At 46.5% G+C, this 19,928-nt stretch overlaps 1 protein-coding gene across 2 annotated transcripts in view; it reads right to left on the bottom strand.

Annotated features, from left to right (window-relative positions):
* LOC135049882 (uncharacterized) overlaps positions 1-17,880 on the bottom strand; it is a 220,811-nt gene extending 202,931 nt beyond the window's left edge. Inside the window, exons 1-2 of one of the 2 annotated variants that reach the window (XM_063955840.1) lie at positions 17,777-17,880; positions 5,535-5,673 (exon numbers count right to left, since the gene is read on the bottom strand). In XM_063955840.1, coding sequence (XP_063811910.1) covers positions 5,535-5,673; positions 17,777-17,842 — 205 coding nt within the window. In that variant the 5' untranslated portion in view covers positions 17,843-17,880. The remainder of the gene's footprint in view (positions 1-5,534; positions 5,674-17,776) is intronic. The other variant, XM_063955839.1, reaches the window with a different exon arrangement.
* Positions 17,881-19,928: the final 2,048 nt, after the last annotated feature.

Genomic DNA, 19,928 nt, shown 5'->3' with positions numbered 1-19,928 from the left:
TTGATGTTCAGAATCCCGGTGAATATTTAAAACCTAGCCCAGCCCTCTCTCAGCCTAATCCTAACCATCCCCTCTCTCAGCCTAACCGTAACCCACCCCTCCCGCTGCCTAACACTTCCTCGAGTGCCTAACCCTAACCCCAGTACTTACGAACGGCGCCATCTATCGAGATTCTGACCATCAGGATGCCGGTGTCTGTGTTCTGTCTGTCGGGATCCTGACTGCCTGGATCTAGACAGCATCCAGTCTACAGATATAACATTCTCTCTTTATACGTGCAGTACATAAAATAGCTGTAGCATCAATGCTTCATTCATATAGAGGTGTGGCAGATATTTTTACTACTTCCATTTCATAGGCATAGACAAAACTTAACATTTGATGATGGGCAGTCCTCATTATAGCCCTTAGAGGGTGCATGACCAAGCACAAAGGTGTAGCCATTCTTGCTCAGAAAAAGATGCACTATAATTATTTAGGCCCTGATTCATGTTTGTAAGTAAAGAAAATTATCAAGCAACTGGGCATGTTGCACTGCAGGGGGGGGGGGGGGGGGGGGTTAGGTGTAACATGAGCAGAGAGATTTAGATTTGGGTGGGTTATATTTTTTTCTGTGCAGAGTAAATACTGGCTGCTATATTTTTACACTGCAGTTTAGATTTCAGTTTGAACACACCACACCCAAATCGAATAGGCCCTACACACTGGCCGATTTTCTGAAAGATATGAACGATCTCGTTCATAAATGAACGAGAACTCGTTCATATCTTTCAGTGTGGAGACTCCAGCGATGAACGATGCGCGGCCCCGCGCTCGTTCATCGCTGGTCTCCCGTCGGCTGTGCATGCAGGCCAATATGGACGATCTCGTCCATATTGGCCTGCACTTCAATGCAGCCGCGTGACGGGGGGAGTGAAGAAACTTCACTCCCCCCGTCACTCCCCCCTGCCGCCGGGTCGCTCGTCGGCCATTTCGGCCGTCGGGCACCTCGGCGGCGCATCGTCAAATGAGTAGGGCCCCTAACTCTCTCATGCTACATTTGCTCCACCTGCAGTGCAACATGGTTTTGCCCAGTTGCTTGGTAATTTGTTTTGCTTACAAGTCGGGCCTTTAGTGTGCCCAGACGGAGTGTATTTCTGTCTCCATCACTGGCTTGTCCTCAAAGTTCATATTATGCCAAATAGTAATGCCCATGGGAGATCAGTATGATTTACCGGCAGCTGGGATGCCGTCCGTCAGTATACCGACAGCGCAAAGAGTCCCCCTTGCGGACCCGCTGCATTTGCCATGCTGTGGGCTCTATTCCCACTCTATGGGTGTCATAGTGGGAATAGCCCTGGTGCGCTGGGATTTCGGCTGGCGGTATTGCCGGATTGGTATTCTGACCGCCGGGATCTCGACAGCCAGCATATTGACTGCATCCCATGCCCACAGTTCAATTATGCCACAATTCACAATATGCCAAAGAGTAGTCCCCAGAATTCTAGTTATGCCAAAAAGTAGAACCCGCAATTCACATTATGTCAAACATTAGTGCCCACAGTTCATATTGTGCCAAAAATTACTTCCTCCTACATATTATGCCAAACAATAGTCCCAACAATTCATAGATTTGGTTCTGTTTAAAAACAAATAAAGTGACAATTTATAATTTAAAATGCATATACTTGCTGCAGTCTGAATTATTTGTCATTTTTAAGAGATATGTCTATTTACCAAGGGACTGTAGAAACATGTCAAGAGAAACAGAAGACCAAAATCCACATTGTTTTCAGATATGGCATTCCTTACACTGCGCCACTATAAAATATCCTGCAGTAGGACAAATGCCCCATTAGTGGACCCACACCAGGGGGTGGTCTTCAGTATGCCGAATGTCGGGATCCCGGCGCACAGTATACCGGCGCCGGAATCCCAACACCCGGCATACCGACAGCTATTCTCCCTTGTGGGGGTACACGACCCCCCTGGAGGGAGAACAAAATAGTGTGGCGCGCGTAGCGCGGCGAGCGCAGTGAGCCTGCAAGGGGCTCCTTTGCGCTCGCCCCGCTGTTGGTATGCTGGCGGTCGGGCTCCCGGCGCCGGTATGCTGGTCGCTGGGAGCCCGAGCGCCGGCATACCGTACTACACCCACACCAGGTGATCCCCTGGGACACAGGTCAAGGCTTATTTCTTACTTATACACCCTATCCAGATCAGACTGAATATCTCGGCATGCCCAACAGACTATAGGGGAGATGTACTAAGCCTTTGATAAAGTGGAGAGAGATAAAGTACCAGCCAATCAACTCCTAACTGCCATGTTACAGGCTGTGCTTGAAAAATGACAGCTTGAGCTGGTTGATTGGTACTTTATCTCTCTCCACTTTATCACTCTCCAAGACAAGTCATCTGCCTCATAGACTCAAACCGGGCATAATATATTAGACAAGTGGATATAATGTCTCCCTTGGCGCTAGAGTGGCTAGATATAAGCAGCTCCCCTTAGAAGAAGGATTGTACAAACCTCCAGGAACAAAATAAAGATAGTAATAAAGGGTTGCACATTAAATCAGTAAAGGTCTCTACAATATTATAATTGAATAAACACAATTAGTAAACATACATTTTGAATACACAATATATGAAATACAATCATGTAAATTCAGGACACAACAAATGTGTATTTATAAAAGGACCCATAGCTTAGGGGTCTATTTGCTAAGCTTTGGCTGGAGATAAAGTGGATGGAGATAAAGTGACCAATCAGCTCCTAACTGCCATGTCACAGGCTTTGTTTGAAAAATGACAGTTAGGAGCTGGTTGGTTAGGACTTTATCTCCATCCAAGGCTTAGTAAATAGACCCCTCAATCTCTTACAGTAAATAGGATTTTCAAGTTGGACTAAATGTTCTGAAGTAAAAACAGTCACTGAAAAAGATAGCTCCTAGGTAGGGGTTACTATGTAAGGAAGATTGGCAATTAGTTGATGTTGTTACAATGTGTCCTCCTTGAAATCTGCTAGCACCCAGGGCAGCTGACACATCAGATGGACCCACTGGTGTGGTAAATTGTGGAGTCATGGCTATACCCTACTCTGTGAAACACCGAAAGGGGCACCATTGCTCTGCCTCTCAAACAGGGCCCGGGAAATCTGTGTCTGTTTTTCTCCCTACCTTACCTTGCCTTCCAGGTACCCCAGTAAGCACCAATGTATTACACTGGAAGCAGTGGGTGATGTTTTGTGAGAAGCTGGAACACATACAAAATAGCGCAACTGTGAATGTGGAAGGATAACTCTATCTCACCACTGGTAATGTGTAGAATAGGCACAGTTTGTCCATCTCCTGCCACAAACACTCCAGCCACCACTGTTGTTCTATATGCCCATTCTACACATTAACAGTGCTAAAATAATCTTCTCCTTTCACACTCACAATGGAGCTATTTTTCTGTTTGTCCTCACAAAAAAAGAGCCTACTGCTTTTCAATAAAAAATTCTGTATAATCTGTATAAATGTGTAATGCAGACAAATCTGTTGCCTTTTTATGGGGATATGGGGATTGAATACTTTTGCTAGCCTCTGTATTACATGAAAGCCTGCAAATGCTATGTGGATTAGGGAGGCCAATCCCGGGATTGGGATCCCAAGTTTCTGGCCCAAAAATGCCAGGATTTGAATCCCGGGATTCACGGATTAGATTGCGCATGTGCAGTGAGGGAGGGTGGGTGTAAGTAATACTTACTATTACTACTAGGCGGGTGGCAGCCATGAACACACAGACCGCTCCGGCGGCATTTCAAATGTAGCGCCGGCCACCAGCCAATCAGATCTGACGGACCGGTGGCCAATCAAGGAAGCGGCCGCAGCGGCGGCTCCTGATTGGCTGCCCGACTGCCTGTTCTGACTGGCTGGTGGCCAGTACTACAATTTTAAAGGCCACCGGTGCATTCAACGTGTGTTCATGGCTGCCGCCCGCATAATAGTAAGTAGTACTTACACCCACCCTCCCTCACTGTTCCCTACAGCCTCCCTCTCATGCCACTTCCTACACCCATCCTCCCACGCCGCTTCCTACACCCACCATCCCACGCTGTTTCCTACACCCACCCTCCAGCGCTGCTCCCTAAAGCCTCCCTCCCGTGCCGCTCCCTACACCCACCCTCCAGCGCTACTCCCTACACCCACCCTCCAGCGCTGCTCCCTACAGCCTCCCTGCTCCCTACACCCTTCTCCACTGCCCTCCACTTCCACTCTCCCTGCTCCCTACACTGATCCCTACTGACATCCCAGGATCCCAGGAATCCCGGGATTGAGCATTTTTTCAATCCCAAATCCCGGGATTGAAAAAATGACCCGGGATTGGCCTCCCTAATGTGGATGCATGATGGTATATACAGGCTAGAGCACACTGACATCACTAGGTTTCCCTTTTATGCAACAGCAGAACCAGACAGCCAGAATGAGCAGGACAGTATGCAGTGCAGGCAGAGACGCAGGAGTATCAGATTTCATGAACTATCCACCGGGCTTCCCAACCAGAGGAGAGATAGGAGGATGGAGAGAGCTGTATCAATTACAGCTCTCTCCACACCTGGGTGTCTGAGTCCCGTCTTGTAATTTAATAAGGGTCTAGAGAGAGAGCGAAAGACACACACACACACACACACACACACACACACACACACACACACACACTCAGAAAGTCCTCCTGAGTCCTGTCCCAGTGTTACTCGGTATACCAGAAGGAGGTTTGTTTGGTGCCGCACTAGACAATGTAGTATCGTAAGAGGGCTCTATTCTGTAAGGCCATTGAAAACCAACAATCGGTGGATATTTTATTTGAACCCTAGGATGGGTGTCAGAAATTTCTATAATTGGTGGTGCTCCCAGAGTCAATAGAGCAAATAGGTATGAGGGAAGACGGAAAAGAAAGACTCTATGTTGGGGCACGCTTGCTATGATATCATTATCATAGCAAGCGTGCCCCAACATAGAGTCTTTCTTTTCCGTCTTCCCTCATTCCTGTCCCAGTGTGTAAGTAGTACAGGGGCTGTTGCTATTTTTGCATGTGACAAGATAAATTATAGATTTTATTTTTCTCTGTGTATTTTAAGGTTAAGTTGTAATTGTTCCACTATAAGTACATTTTATAAAATAATTGTCTTTCAATTAGGTGGAGCTATAAACAGTACTCAGGCATTATTAAACTATTAGTTTAAATCTAATATACACCATTGGGCTAAATTTAATATACACAATCCATACATCCCAACATGAACCATTCCAGGAGGGACAAAATTCATGTTATGATTGCAATCACCTGTGTATAAAAACCTTTCTAATCAATTAAATAGTTCAACACAGGTGACTACAATCATATATTAAAAGAGAAGTCCATGTAAAGAACATTTTTTCACTCCTGGAATGGGTCATGTTGGGAGGTATACACAATCTTATACACAGCCCCCCTCTTCCACCAGGGCCCTCCTGTCTAATGTGCCATGGGCACCCCCAAGGCTTAATCTGGCCCTGTACTCCCTTAGCGGTTACCTGAATGTAGCGCTTTGGCTGCTTTTTCCAGGACAAAAACCTTCTCTGTTTCTGACAGATCATTGAAGAATTTAATGCTACTTTCATTCATCTGCTGCTGGACGGCATCACACAATTTGTCTGAAAACTCCCTCCACTCCTGTTCAGTTACAAAACAAACATGTCAAATAAGCAAACAATATTAGTAAAAATGTGCATATGTGTTGTGATGAGCATCCATCTTAATTAAACTAGAGAATGTATAATCAGGACTACCTGTATTGGTAGAGCAAGTTTATCATCCTTTGTAACGGCTCATCCTTCTTCCGTATTTGGGACAGATCAGACCACACTTCTGTTCCACCCAAACCATGGACAGAACTGCCAAAACGTTTTTTCCCAGTAGTGCATGTACCTTTTTGCCACAGATCAGGGCTGTTGGTCAGGGGTGCTAAGCGGTGCGGGTGTACTAATTATCCAGACTTGCCTGGGGTCCTGGGAGGAGCTGTACCAGCTATGGCAGCTGAGCAAAGCTCCCTTGGCATACAATGTCACTTTGTGAAACACACACTATGTTCACAGTGAATGGTTTTTCCCAGCTGGGTTATTATCATTCAGTCATGCTTGGCCATACCACCTCTCTTGTACCGTGGCCCGCAACTTGTCTCAGCAGCGCTGTTGTTGGCACGTAGGCTCCTGGCACTTTTAACAAATGCAGAATTTTTTTTAATGAAAACAGTAGTGCAATTTTTTTTTTTTAATTAATATTTTTATTAAAGAAAAGTCGAGCATGCAAGTACAGAACAAACAGGAGATGATAGCTCCAAGTAAATGCTTAATCACATACAAGTTATCCCCTAGGGAGTAACCGAATATTACAGAGACAAAGGCATATTGTGACAATACCCAATGTATGCATGACTCGACCATCACAATTTTTTATGTTTAAACATCAAACAATCATATAAAGAAAATAATAAGAAAGGTTCTGATAAGAGGAGAGAGAAAAAGAGTGAAAAAGAGTGTGGGCGAGAAAGGAGAGGGAGGGGGGGGGGGTGGGAGAGTGGTGGTTCGTCAGAGAGGCGGACTAAGTGAGTACATGTGATAGGAGAGTAATATTTCCCAGCTATCAATCATACCATCTGTACAACCAGGGTCTGTATTACACCTCTTAAGTTAATTGGGACCTATGTGGTGTAGAGAGCTGCCTCACAGTGTGACGTATCTCATCCAATCCCGGTAGCGTGGGGCGTATTATAGGCGAACCATGGTTCCCATATCCTCCTAAATTTGTCCGACCTGTCATGTAAGGAGGCTGTGATTTTCTCCATCGTGGAAATATGCCAAATTTTAGCAATTAGCATGCTTCTAGAGGGAGTATTGGTATTTTTCCAATGTTTTGCTACTACACAGCGGGCTGCATGTAAGATTTGAAGAACCAAGCTATTAGCTTGGTTGTCTAGGTTGGGTAAAAGTAGGCTCAGCAAAGCTGACCAGGGGTCCAGAGTTATCCTTGAACAGAAGACAGAACCTAAGAGAGCCTCCACCTGAGACCAGAACGCATGCATTTTGGGACATGACCACCAGATGTGTTTAAAGTCTCCGATCTGGCCACATCCACGCCAGCACAATGGTGAGGACCCGGGAAAAATTTTATGCAGTGTTGCTGGGACCCGATACCATCTAGTGTAGACTTTATAAGAGTTTTCCTTCACAAGGGAGGAAATTGATGATTGGGCAACCTTTTGTCTAATGGTTTCCCATGCGTCTTCATCAGGTGGAGGGCCTAGGTCCCGTTCCCACCTCTGCTCATGGAGGAGGGTGCTTGTTGCCTTCAGGGAACGTAATAGTCCGTAGAGTATAGAGATAATACCCTGCCGCATAGGAGAGTAAATACATAGACGTTCCAAGGGGGTGAGTTGGCGGATAACCTGGGATTTGGGAAGGGAACTTAAAAAGGAGCGGAGCTGTAAATATTCGTAAAACACGGGTTGGGGGATATCGTATCTGTCACTTAAAGATTGTAAAGAACGCCATGAGGAGCCCTCTATGAAATCAAATACTATACCCGGGCGTGGATTCAGATGAAGCCACGAGTGAGATTGCAAAGTGGAGCCTGGAGGGAAGTCCCTGTTATCCCATATGGGCGTGATAGGAGATGGGAAAATGGATAGGCCATAGTGTCGAATGCAGGAGAGCCACAAGGCGCAAGTGAGTTTTGTCGAGGGGATACAGGTTTGTAGTGATCGCAGTGGCTTGGTCGGTGAAAGGAGGGAAACCAAAGAGGAGACCCCGGCCGCCAGAAGCTCGATTCGGATCCAAGGCAGGTGGGGGGCAGGGGAGAACCATGCCAGAGCCTGACTCAGATGGGTTGCATGATAATATTTACGAATATCCGGCAATCCCCAACCCCCCGCCAGCGGGTCACGTATCAGAGTGGAGGTCCTAATTCTTGGGGGCTTACCAGACCATATAAATTTTACAAATAATTTCTGAATACGACATAGGGCCTCAGCAGGGATGCTCACGGGGATTGTTTGGATCAGATATAAGATCCTCGGGAGGATGTTCATTTTAATTGAAACTATCCGTCCAAACCAGGCTATAATCTGTTTGTCCCAAGCTCTAAGGTCAGACTCTATACATTTGAAAAGGGCAGGGAAGTTCTCAGAGTATAGAGAGTCGTAGGAGTTTGTGATGTACACTCCAAGGTACTTGATTTTCTTGGAGCGCCAAGAGAAGTTATAGTTGTCAGCAAGGAGAGATCTGGCATTCTCATCAAGATGTAGTGGGAGGGCCTCCGACTTGGAGTAATTAATACGATATCCAGAGTAATGAGAGTATAATGAGAGGGTTTTAAACAGATTAGGGATGGATATATTGGGGGAGGAGATAGTCAGGAGGACATCATCTGCGAATAATGACAGTTTAAATTCCTCTTCCCCAACATGTATGCCTTTGATATCGGGGTTGGCCCTAACCATACACGCCAGAGGTTCGATCGTCATAGCAAAAATTAGTGGAGACAAGGGACACCCCTGGCGTGTACCGTTGCTAATGTGAAAGAGTTGAGAGTCTTTGCCGTTGACCCGAACTCTAGCGGAGGGGTTGGAATAAAGTGCCTGAATGCCTTGAAGTAGGCTTCCTCCCAGACCAAATCTGCGTAGAGTGGCAAACATGAAAGGCCATAGTATTTTGTCGAAAGCCTTCTCTGCATCTAGTGAGAGAAGGACAGAAGGTATTTTAGATTTGTTAATAAGATGAACCAGATTAATAGTTCTTCGTGTATTGTCTCTGGCTTGTCGGCCTGGGATGAAGCCCACCTGGTCAGCGTGTATTAGGCGCGGGAGGACAGGGTTTAATCTTAGGGCTATAATTTTGGCGAATAACTTAATATCGTTATTCAATAAGGAAATGGGGCGGTAGCTGGCACAGGAGTTGGGATCTTTCCCAATTTTATGTATTAAAACTATTCGTGCCTCTAAGGTACGGGGTGATAGAGGGTTACCACTTAGGAACCCGTTGAAGAGCCGGCAAAGGTGGGGTAGAAGCAATCCCTTAAATTTCTTATAATAAGTAATTGACATCCCATCGGGTCCAGGGGCTTTGCCCGGTTTCTGAGTTTTTAGTGCGTTCTCTATTTCTTCAGTAGTAATCTCAGAGCCTAATTGGGACACTGTCGCGCTATTCAGTGACGGTAGGTTACATTTGTCTAGGAGGGAATCAATTCCCTTTTCAAGTCTCGGTGATGAGGGGGGGGGTAGATTCCGAGTTGTACAGCAATTTGTAAAATTCCTCGAATTCACCCAGAATGCGGTCAGGATCATGGGTCAAAGCCCCTTGTTTGGTGCGGATGGATAAGATATTTTTGGAGGAAATCCTAGCCCTCAACTTTCTGGCTAATAGTTTATCCGCCTTATCCCCTTTTTCGTAGTAAATCTGGTTAAGACGTCTAAGGCACATTTCAGTCTTATGAGACAATAGTGAGTTAAGTTCTCCTCTGATTTTAAGAACCGTCTCAAAATCCGCAGGGTCTAGAGAGGACTTATGCACTTCCTCCATTTGGTGGAGCTGGTTAGATAACTCTAGAATCTTTTGGGAGCGCTGCTTGGTGATCCTGGCCGCAGTCTGAATGAAGTGGCCCCGGAGGACCGCCTTGTGTGCCTCCCACAGGGTCGTATCGGATATACCGGGGGTTTGGTTCTCGTTGAAGTAGTCAGTTAATACCTGAGTGGTTTGCTGTAATACTTCAGGTTGTTGGAGGAGGGCGTCGTTAAGCGACCAGGAGGGGGGGAAGGAGTGCGGGCTAGCCCGGTCAGAGTCAGAGAAATCGGGGCGTGATCAGACCACGTGATTGGATAAATACAGCAGTTCTGGATTCTGGATGTTAGGTCCCTTCCGACCATAATCATATCAATTCTAGTATATAGATTGTGGACTGGAGAATAGAACGTATAGTCCTTAATTAGGGGATCAACAACCCTCCAGGAGTCAAACAGGAGGTGATTTTTAAGCAGCGACTGTAGGGCTCTAGAGTTGCGGGTGCTGATACGGGACTGGGACCGTGGGAGGGGATGGGAGCGATCCAGACTATGATGTAGTATGGTGTTAAAGTCTCCTGCTATTAAGAGGTCACCTTTCCTACATTGGGCGATTTTGGAGTCTAAGGAAGCAAAGAACGAGGCCTGGTTAATATTGGGAGCGTAGACATTAACCATGGTGATAGGGACATTATTAAGTTTACCTACTATAATAAGAAACCTACCGCGCTTATCCTTAATGATTCGGTCTGATTCCAAATGTAAATGGGCGGGAATCAGAATGGCGACCCCTCTTTTCTTATGAGTGCGATCACAGGCGTGTATGGCAACAGGGTGGCGTCTAGAACATAGTTCAGGGTGGGAAATCCCTTTAAAATGCGTCTCCTGGAGGAATACCAGATCTCCCCTCACCTGTTTCAGAAAAAGAAATAACTTGGTCCTCTTTTGAGGACTGTTAAGGCCCTTCACATTGTAGGATATTACGTTAACAGACATAATGTTACAAGTATAAGTATAGCATAAGAGTTCTTATTGAACCTTAAGTAGTCTCCCTGGGAAACGAGGGGAACAAGGGGGAGAGAAAGAGCGGGAAGTTGGGGAAGAAAGATAAGGGGAAGAAAAAGAGAAAGAAGAAAAAAAAGAAAAATCACAAAAGTCACAAAAAGACCTTTAAGATACTGTAAAATAAACAAGTAGAATTGACCGAGCCACCGACCCATTGTACGCTGCGTACGGGTCTGTATGTTTGAGCACCCGTATGGGGGATTTAAGGGAGAAGAGAACTCCCTCATGCTCAAAACTGACTATGGAGGCTCGGTGGGGGGCGCGGTCTCGGCCACCGGGACGCCCACCAACTAAACTTATGGGGGGGCGACCGAAGGGGTCGTTGCAACAACCTGCCACAGTGGACCACCGTTGAAATTATATAAGTAAATAAGCAAATAAACAATCTCAACTCAGAAAGAGATTCTTACAACTCTAAACTCGTTTGTAAAACAGTGACATTTTACCCCTATAGTGACCCAGCAGTACATCTGTGCAGAAACTTTCACGGCGGGTCATGGCTTGTAGAGGTTTTCTCCGGGACTGTCATATGTTCAGTTATATGAACACGGTGGAAAAGAGGAACCCGTAAACCTCTAAGCTAATATGCATAACAGTAGAGAATGACAAATAATAACCCGACAGTGCAGCTGTGAAGAAATGTTCATGAAGTGTCATGTCTCACGGAGGTTTTTGCCGGGACTGTCAACCACAGACGTCGAGGCGCCCGCTGCGGGAGGGGTGAGACTGGAGTGCGTTGAAGAACTGGAGCTTCCAGCGGGGCGTCAGGTTTATCGGACTCCGGGGGAGAAAGGTTAAGTCTCAGAAGGAGCCGATGGGCCTCCTCCTTAGAACGTGCCAACAGTCTCTTCCCATCGAGTTGCACAATGAGGGCAAAGGGGTAACCCCATCTGTAACGGATTTGGTTTTCCCTGAGGATTTGGGTGAACTCCCGCAGGTCGAAGCGCCTCTTAAGAGTGGTAGGGGATAAGTCCTGAAACACCATTAGCCTATGCGAGTCAAACATACACAAGTCTCTGTTCCGGGCCGCTGTTAGAATTTTTTCCTTGATTTTGAAGTAGTGACATCGTATGACTACGTCACGTGGAGGGGATGAAGTCGGGGGTTTTTGGCGCAAGGCCCGGTGAGCCCTGTCCAGGAGGAACTGCTCACGTGGGACGTCCGGGAGGAGGTGTTGGAAAAATCTGAGGAGGAAATCTTCCAATTGTGCCGGTTCCACCGACTCCGGAATATATTTAATACGTAGGTTATTACGTCGTGCGCGATTGTCTGCGTCTTCCTGCTGGTCTTGGAGCAGGTAGATATCCTCCTGCATAACGTGGACTGAGCGTTCCAGCTCCTGCTGGAAGGAAATGACTTCATCAATTTTTTGTTCAGCGTCGTTAGTGCGGGCCCCGAGATCGGATATCTCCGCCTTGAGCCCTGAGATGGCATTCTGGATTTCCGAATGAAAAGCTTGTTTCAGCGATTTCATCTCCGCCAGAATAGAGGAGATACATTCTTTCATGGAGGGGTCTGGGGACGATGAGTCTTCCTCAGATTCTGAAACCTGGGCGGGAACAGGGACGGCCGGTAATTTGGTGGAACTAGACTTCATCTTAGAAATAAAGGTGGAAATTTCCGCAGAAGATGTATTTTTCTTGGACTTGGACTTAGGCATGGTGTATGACAGTCCCGGAGCTAAAAGAGGTCATCGGGCATAGCTGAGTAGTAATATAGGTAGTTAGTGATCCATCACGAAGTAGACGTTGAGATTTCACAAGAACAAGACCCCCGGGGTCGCGCCCCCAGGCTTTCAGCAGCACATTTCTCTGCTGGATAGTGACATAGGAGACTGGGGTGCAAAGCAGGCGCAATAGTAGGGAGAGGCCAGAAGATGGCGCCCTCTGGCTTGTAAACTTGTAGTACAGAGAAGTCCAGCACAGAAGGGGAATGCCAAATAGCCTCAGCAGGTTATATGAAAATTTAATACTAGGGGGGTGTTAGAGCATATATAGGACCCCTATGGGGCGAGAAGATGGCACTCTCCTCAGCCCAGTCGTACCTTATGGCAGGGAGGGGAGAAGGAAGACGCCAGCCACCGTGAGGGCAGTCGAATGGGGCTCCCCAGTGACCATGTGAGATCCGCAGGTCAAGGGCCACCTAGCACACCAGGCGAAGGGAGGGCTGAGGGTCACAGGAGCCTCCGTGCCTAGCGTCGATGGTGATGTCTCCGGTGGCGGCTGAGTAACTGCAGGCCTGGGACAGAGGTTCACCCCCAGAGAGAGGCTGATGTAGGTGCTGTGGTGCTGCGGCTCTGCGACCCCCTCCGGCGTTCAGCACGGAGTGTCCAGGCGTCAAGCGCAGGTGATGATGGGGGGGGAGAGTGTTGGTGGAGCAGCTCACCTCTAGTGTAGCGGAGGCCGGCAGGACCCGAGTCCGCGGCTCCGTCTCCGGGTCCGAAATCTAAAATGGCCGCCGCCCTCGAGGCATCGGATCCCCGGCGTCCGCTCTTTGGCCAGCTCCTCGTTCCTCCGCAGCCTCCCCCGCCTCGTCAGTATGGGGAAGCGTATGTCAGCTCCCAGGGGGTCCACGCCAGGGCACTTGAGAGCACTTCAGGGACAGGTACGAGGCTCCGTACGGCCCGCCGCCGGAGGATTCAAAATTTAGGCCCCGGCTTCTGAATGGAGGGTAGGCCGCAACCCGCAGGAGCCGGTAAACCGGCTCCCCGATTCCGCAGCGCTACCCCACCACCGACGAGTGTCCCCTCTATCAAGGGGAGCAAGTTTGGAAGGGTTTTCCCAAGCAGAGAGAGGGTTTTGAGGGCTAAACTCCTTGATCTCCGAGGAGCTCTCAGCGTGTGCTGCTTTTCAGATCAGCCTCCAGGCCACGCCCCACCAACAGTAGTGCAATTTTAATACTTGTGTGGCCAGTTGGGTGGATGGACATCACCGTATTGCAATGATGATGGGCCTATTTTTATGTAGAGCCAAGCCTATGGGTAGATTTAATAAAAATCTTCTAAAAATGAAAAGTACTGGTGTTCTGATAATTCACTCAAATGTGAATGTTCAATTTTGAGTGAAATTATTCTTTAAGAGAAGGCATGCAAAGAAACTGAGATAGTCACTTTTTCCATGGGAAAGTATGCTCCAGTAAACATCATTATTAATTATTCTTTTATTTTATATTTTGTCTGTATATTGGGGGTAATTCCAAGTTGATCGCAGCAGGAATTTTGTTAGCAGTTGGGCAAAACCATGTGCACTGCAGGGGAGGCAGATATAACATGTGTAGAGAGAGATAGATTTGGGTGTGGTGTGTTCAATCTGCAATCTAATTTGCAGTGTAAAAATAAAGCAGCCAGTATTTACCCTGCACAGAAATAAAATAACCCACCCAAATCTAACTCTTTCTGCACATGTTATATCTGCCTCCCCTGCAGTGCACATGGTTTTGCCCAACTGCAAAAAAAATTCCTGCTGCGATCAACTTGGAATTACCCCCATTATACAGTGCTTAAGAGAGAATGTTTAATCATTCTCAACAGTCCTTAGAGCTTGCCATTAGAGTGTATCATCTAAAATCTTTAACACACAAACAAAAACACATTAAGGTAAATTTTTGCTAGTACAGCGCCAGTTAAGCTGCAGTATGTTTTTGGATTGTGGAAAGAAACAAAAACGCACAGAGGAAACCCACACAAACAAAGGTAACACATACAAACTCTGGCAATGACCCCAGTACTGTGAGGTGGTAATGTTAACCACTGTGCCACCCATACACAATCACATAAATACTATCAAATGTGATTATACAATCCTGCACTGGTGTGTTTATGGAATCACAGCTGCCTGGAATCCTAGTAAGCCAATAAATATTGTTCAAAAACATATGCATGAGCAGATCCAAATCGACCTATAGCGATTTAGTATTGCTCCAGTCCCAAGACTGCTGCTCTAAAAAACAGCGATCCCACAATCCCCAGAAGACCCACTAATTATCAGCGAAATAAAGTTTACACTGCTGGGTTCTTCCTGGAACTGTTATTGTGCATATTGGACTTTGTGTCACACATGCACACTGCGAGGGATGGAGGAGGTGGAGGGATCTGTATGGATCCCTCTTCACAATCTAGATCTCCGTAAAATAGGAAGAAGGTGGGGATCAGACTATGGAGTTAGTACTCTAAAGGTGTGTACACACGGTGAGATTCGGCTAACCCCGATTCTCACTATGCGATAGGGACTGACTGTGGTCGGTATCACAAGCATAGATGACTGTGCTTGCGATACTGGCTCTGTGCGATTTTGGCTGTCAATTTTGAATTTACTTTTAAACTAGATAGTCAAAACTGACTTGCCTACACAGTCTATCTCGGCTTGCGATACCGACCTCGCAGGACCGCGCATCGGGATCGCAAGGTGACTTTCACCTTGCGAAGTGCACTAACTTTTCTTGTGATTTTGACTATATAGTCAAAATTGAAAGAAAACATCTCACCGTGTGTACACACCTTAGACATGCTATAAAACAATGTAAATTTTCTGAGCTTGAATAAAACTTATATTATGACTATATATTATTTTATGTAGAAGTTAGAACACCAGGGAAGTGCTGTACTCAGTAGATATCTATAAAATATCAGCAATGGTACATGTTTATGTTAGGGGCCGGACTGCCCATCTGGCACTTCTGGCAAATGCCAGAAGGGCTGATGGGCCGGTCCGGCCACACAGTTAGATGGGCTGGCCGAGCAGCACAACTGCCCAACATACAGAAATATGTGACCATGCCCCATTTCAGTCACATACACACCTGCTAATATGCCAGGGCCCTTGAACAGCCCCAGGCCTTCCCTGGGTACATTAACTACTGTTTCCACACGTACAGTATAAAGGACACTTCCACATTAATCAATAGGTCTCTAAGGGGTCTATTTATCATTAATCACACACTCAGTGTGATCTGGGCGCAATATCAGTGCCCAGAATCGCATTGCAGTATGCGATTATACCGGGCAAATGTATTAGTGAGCAACCGTGTCCCTGCAAAGTGCTCAGAGTGAAAGCTGGACTCGTGCACGTGCAGTTCTGCTGACCACACATGCGCGGCGGCCACTGCTGGGGAGGGTTGTGGAGGAACCATCTGCTTGCTAATTATATGATCTGTAGCCCATAAGCGTTACCTGCGAGGGGCCAAGCTTGGTCAATCTGACAGCATTGCATCCCCCATAGAAACCTATGAGGGCTACGGCTGCAGTCAGGAATGGAGGTACTGCGTCAAATATTGGAGATATCTGCTGCGGTCCCTCTGTCATACAATAAGGTGATACTAAATATTTGTAATTTTTAGGGAATAAGCCGCAAATATTTAATGACAAATGGACCCTAAGTAACGAAAAGAATGAGGACCACAAGGTGATAGACAGTAGAACCCTCTCTTTCAAACCACTTATTGTACAATGCCCATTGTGTGCAACAATGTTTTTATTTTTTTTGGTAAATAAGCAGTATACACAGCAATGCGTAGTAAGGCCATGCCAACACTATAGGAATAGCTTGGACTGGACACAGCATATAATATACGAATTGTCCAGTGAGCACAAGAAAGTGAAGTATAAGAGTGCAAACATTTACTGTACTTACACTCTGATAAATAACATTAATACCATGTAAACATAATAAATGTTTCATCGTATCTGTATTTTGCAACAACCAGTCAATTGCCGTATTACCCTTATTAGCATGGCACAGTGATTATCATTGCTTCCTCACAGTGCTGAGCTCATGGGTTCGATTCCAATCAGGGCCCTACCTGTGCGGCGTTTGCATGTTTTCCCAGTGTTAGTGTGGGTTTGTTCTTGGTCCTCCAGTTTCCGCCCACAGGGGGTAATTCAGACCTGATCGCTCGCTAACATTTTTTTGCAGCGCTGCGATCAGGTCAGATCTGCGTTTGCACCGCAATGCGCAGGCGCGTCGCACAGTTACAAAGCGGTTCGTTGCTCTGCGATGGGTTTGTGCGAAGAATCCATTCGCACGGGCGATTGCAAGGAGATTGACAGGAAGAAGGCGCTTGTGGGTGTCAACTGACCGTTTTCTGGGAGTGGTTGGAAAATCTCAGGCATTCCCAAGCGTTTGCAGGGCGGGTTTCTGACGTGAATTCCTGTTCCGGACAGGTTGAAGTGATCGCAGTGGCTGAGTAAGTCCTGGGCTACTCAGAAACTGCACAAAATCTTTTTGTACCGCTCGGCTGCACATGCGATTGCACACTTGCACAGCTAAAACACACTCCCCGGTGGGCGGAGACTATGTGAACGCAGGACTGCAAAAAACAGCTAGCGAGTGATCAGGTCTGAATAACCCCCACAATCCATAAACATACTTTTAGGTTGACTAGCTTCTGATAAAATATTAACTCTAGTGTGTGTCCATGTGACAGAGTATATATTGTAACGTACACTAGGGCAGGGACTGATGTCAATGAATAAATATTCTTTGAAAAGTGTTGTGTTAAGGGGGGCACTCACGGAGCGATCGCTGCTTAAAAACTAAGCAATCTGACTAGATTGCTTAGATTTTAAGCATGATCTCTCCGTGTGTACCCCCACAGCGATAGCGATGTGCAGCCTCGCGCATCGCTATCGCTGGTGCTAGATTGGCCTGCATGCAGGCTCAATCTAGCAGGTCGCTCATTTCACCCGCTGGGTGAAATGAGCCGCCGTCCGTCTCCCCCTGCACGCTCAGCACACATCGCGGTGGGAGAGATGTGTGCTGAGCGGGGGGAGATATGTGTGCTGAGCGGTTCGCTCAGCACACATCTCTCCCCATATCGGGCCATCAATACGGCCCTTTACATGTGTGCACTAAATAAATAACTATTAATTAATAATAATAATAATAATAATAATCATTACCTATCATGTATCTTTTTCTCTAAATATTTATGATCTATCTTTCTATCAATCTATTTATCAAAATGTCTATCTATTCTTATCAAATTATTATAATTATTATTATTGATAAAACAGGGTTCACAATGTACTTTTCAATCTTGGGGGCACCCTGTAGAAAAACTGCAGGTACAGATACCATTTTGCAGCATATCATTATGATGTCTCTGCTATTATCCAGAGCAGTTGTACAATTGCAGTTTACATTGTTATGAATCTTCATTTACCTGTAGATTTTGAATCTGCTGCCTTGTTTTTTCAAGCCACGGGAGACTTGCTGAACCTGCTGCCATGTCTTCCCCAGTTTTGTATAGTCATAAGACATTGGTTGCTACAACAAACTGTGAAAAGCTATGCTGAGAAATAACACAGGACAAACGCACAAGCTTATTTACATATGAAGGAGAAGTTTAATGAAAATATAAGCTTATATACAGTCAGTATAAACCATAAGGCAAGAGATGCGAGCTTGTGCTGCTTTTTTTCTTGCACAAATGTAATTGTCCAGCAAATATCAAACTGTTCCCATAATTGAAAACGTGCATAGCAGAAGTGTATTTATTTATTACCAGTTATTAATATACAGTAGTGCACACATATTCCACAGCGCTTTACAGAGAATATTTAACCATTCACATCAGTCTATGCCCCAGTGGAGTTTATAATCTATAGGCCAGATTCAGACCTGATCGCTGCTGTGCGTTTTATCGCACAGCAGCCTATTATCGATTGACTGTGCATGCATATGCACCGCAATGGGAGTGTCTGGGAGTGTCAGGGAAAACGCAGATGTGCCCAATCGTTTTCTGGGAAGAGGTGTGATGTCAGCTCCGGACCTGATCTGCCTGTTCTTTTCACACTGTGGGATTAAGTCCTAGGCTGTGCACACACTGTACGGGTTCACTACGGGTGGCCGGCGGTCGGGCTCCCGGCGACCAGCATCCCGGCGCCGGGAGGCCGACCGCCGGCTTACCGACAGCTTGGCGAGCGCAAATGAGCCCCTTGCGGGCTCGCTGCGCTCACCACGCTACGGGCACGGTGGCGCGCTACGCGCGCCACACTATTTTATTCTCCCTCTATGGGGGTCGTGGACCCCCACGAGGGAAAATAAGTGTCGGTAAGCCGGCGGTCGGGCTCCCGGCGCCGGTATACTGAGCGCCGGGAGCCCGACCGCCGGCAAACAGAAGACCACCCCACTGTACACACTGGAAAAACTATTAGATGGTGAGTGAGTTGCGAACAGATTTGCAGCATCCGTAGACTGAGGGACATTTTCGCCCGGCGTACACATGTGATGGCACGCTTGCACGGGGCAAATTTACACTCCTTCTTGGGCAGCAACTATCTGATCGCAGGACAACAAAATTATCAGCAGAGCGTACAGGACTGAATCGGGCCCTATATCCCCTACCAATTGTACACGCAGACACATTCACGCTAGGGTTAATTTTGTTGGGAGCCAATTAACCTACCAGTATATTTTTTGATTGTGGGAGGAAACCGGAGTACCCGGGGGAAACCCACGCAAGCACATGGAGAATATACAAACTCTACACACAGTAAAATACAATTCAGTGCAGCTGCTTTAAATTAATCAGGAGATTGAGAAGGGATTGAGACAGGGTTTATTCCATATGACATATTGTATTTTTTAAATGTTTTTATTGCATTTGTTGAAATGTGGCTGAAATGTTTTGTTTTTAACATTTGAGGCATATACAAGCCTTTTCACAATAGATCAAAGCTGTGCCAGAAAATAGGGATTGCCCATCTAAACGCACCTTCTCAAACCTTTTATCTCTTTAACTAAACTCCTGCAAAAATGGGATTTTGGTACTTACTGTTAAATCCTTTTCTCTGAGTCCATAGGGGATACTGGAGCTGCTGTTTACAGTGGGGTATAGATGGGGTCCGAGAGCGGGTGCACCTTAAAAATTAGTGTGTGTGTGCTGGCTCCTCTCCTCTATGCCCCTCCCATCAGACCCAGTTCAGACAAAATGTGCCCGAAGAGAACGGACTAAACCAGAGAGGAGAAAAGTAAGGTGAACAGATAAACAGGAACATAATGACAAAAGGAAGAACTGAACAGCTGATACAATCAAGCAACACACAACCAACAGGTCTGCAGGAGGAAGACAGCACTAGGTGGGTGTCCAGTATCCCCTATGGACTCTAAGAAAAGGATTTAACGGTGAGTACCAAAATCCCATTTTCTCAGTCATCCATAGGGTAGGAGTGGGAGTGTGCTGTGAACTCTGCAAGACAGAACGCCCAAACTGAGAGTCAAGCGTTGCCAAGGTATCAAACCTATAAAACATCACAAAGGTGTTGCTACCCGACCAGGTAGCAGCACGGCATAACTGAATGAGGGGAAACTCC

The sequence above is a fragment of the Pseudophryne corroboree genome, chromosome 2, assembly GCF_028390025.1.
Source record: "Pseudophryne corroboree isolate aPseCor3 chromosome 2, aPseCor3.hap2, whole genome shotgun sequence".
In the NCBI taxonomy this organism is placed as follows: domain Eukaryota; kingdom Metazoa; phylum Chordata; class Amphibia; order Anura; family Myobatrachidae; genus Pseudophryne; species Pseudophryne corroboree.
This window is presented reverse-complemented; position numbering and strand designations above follow the sequence as displayed.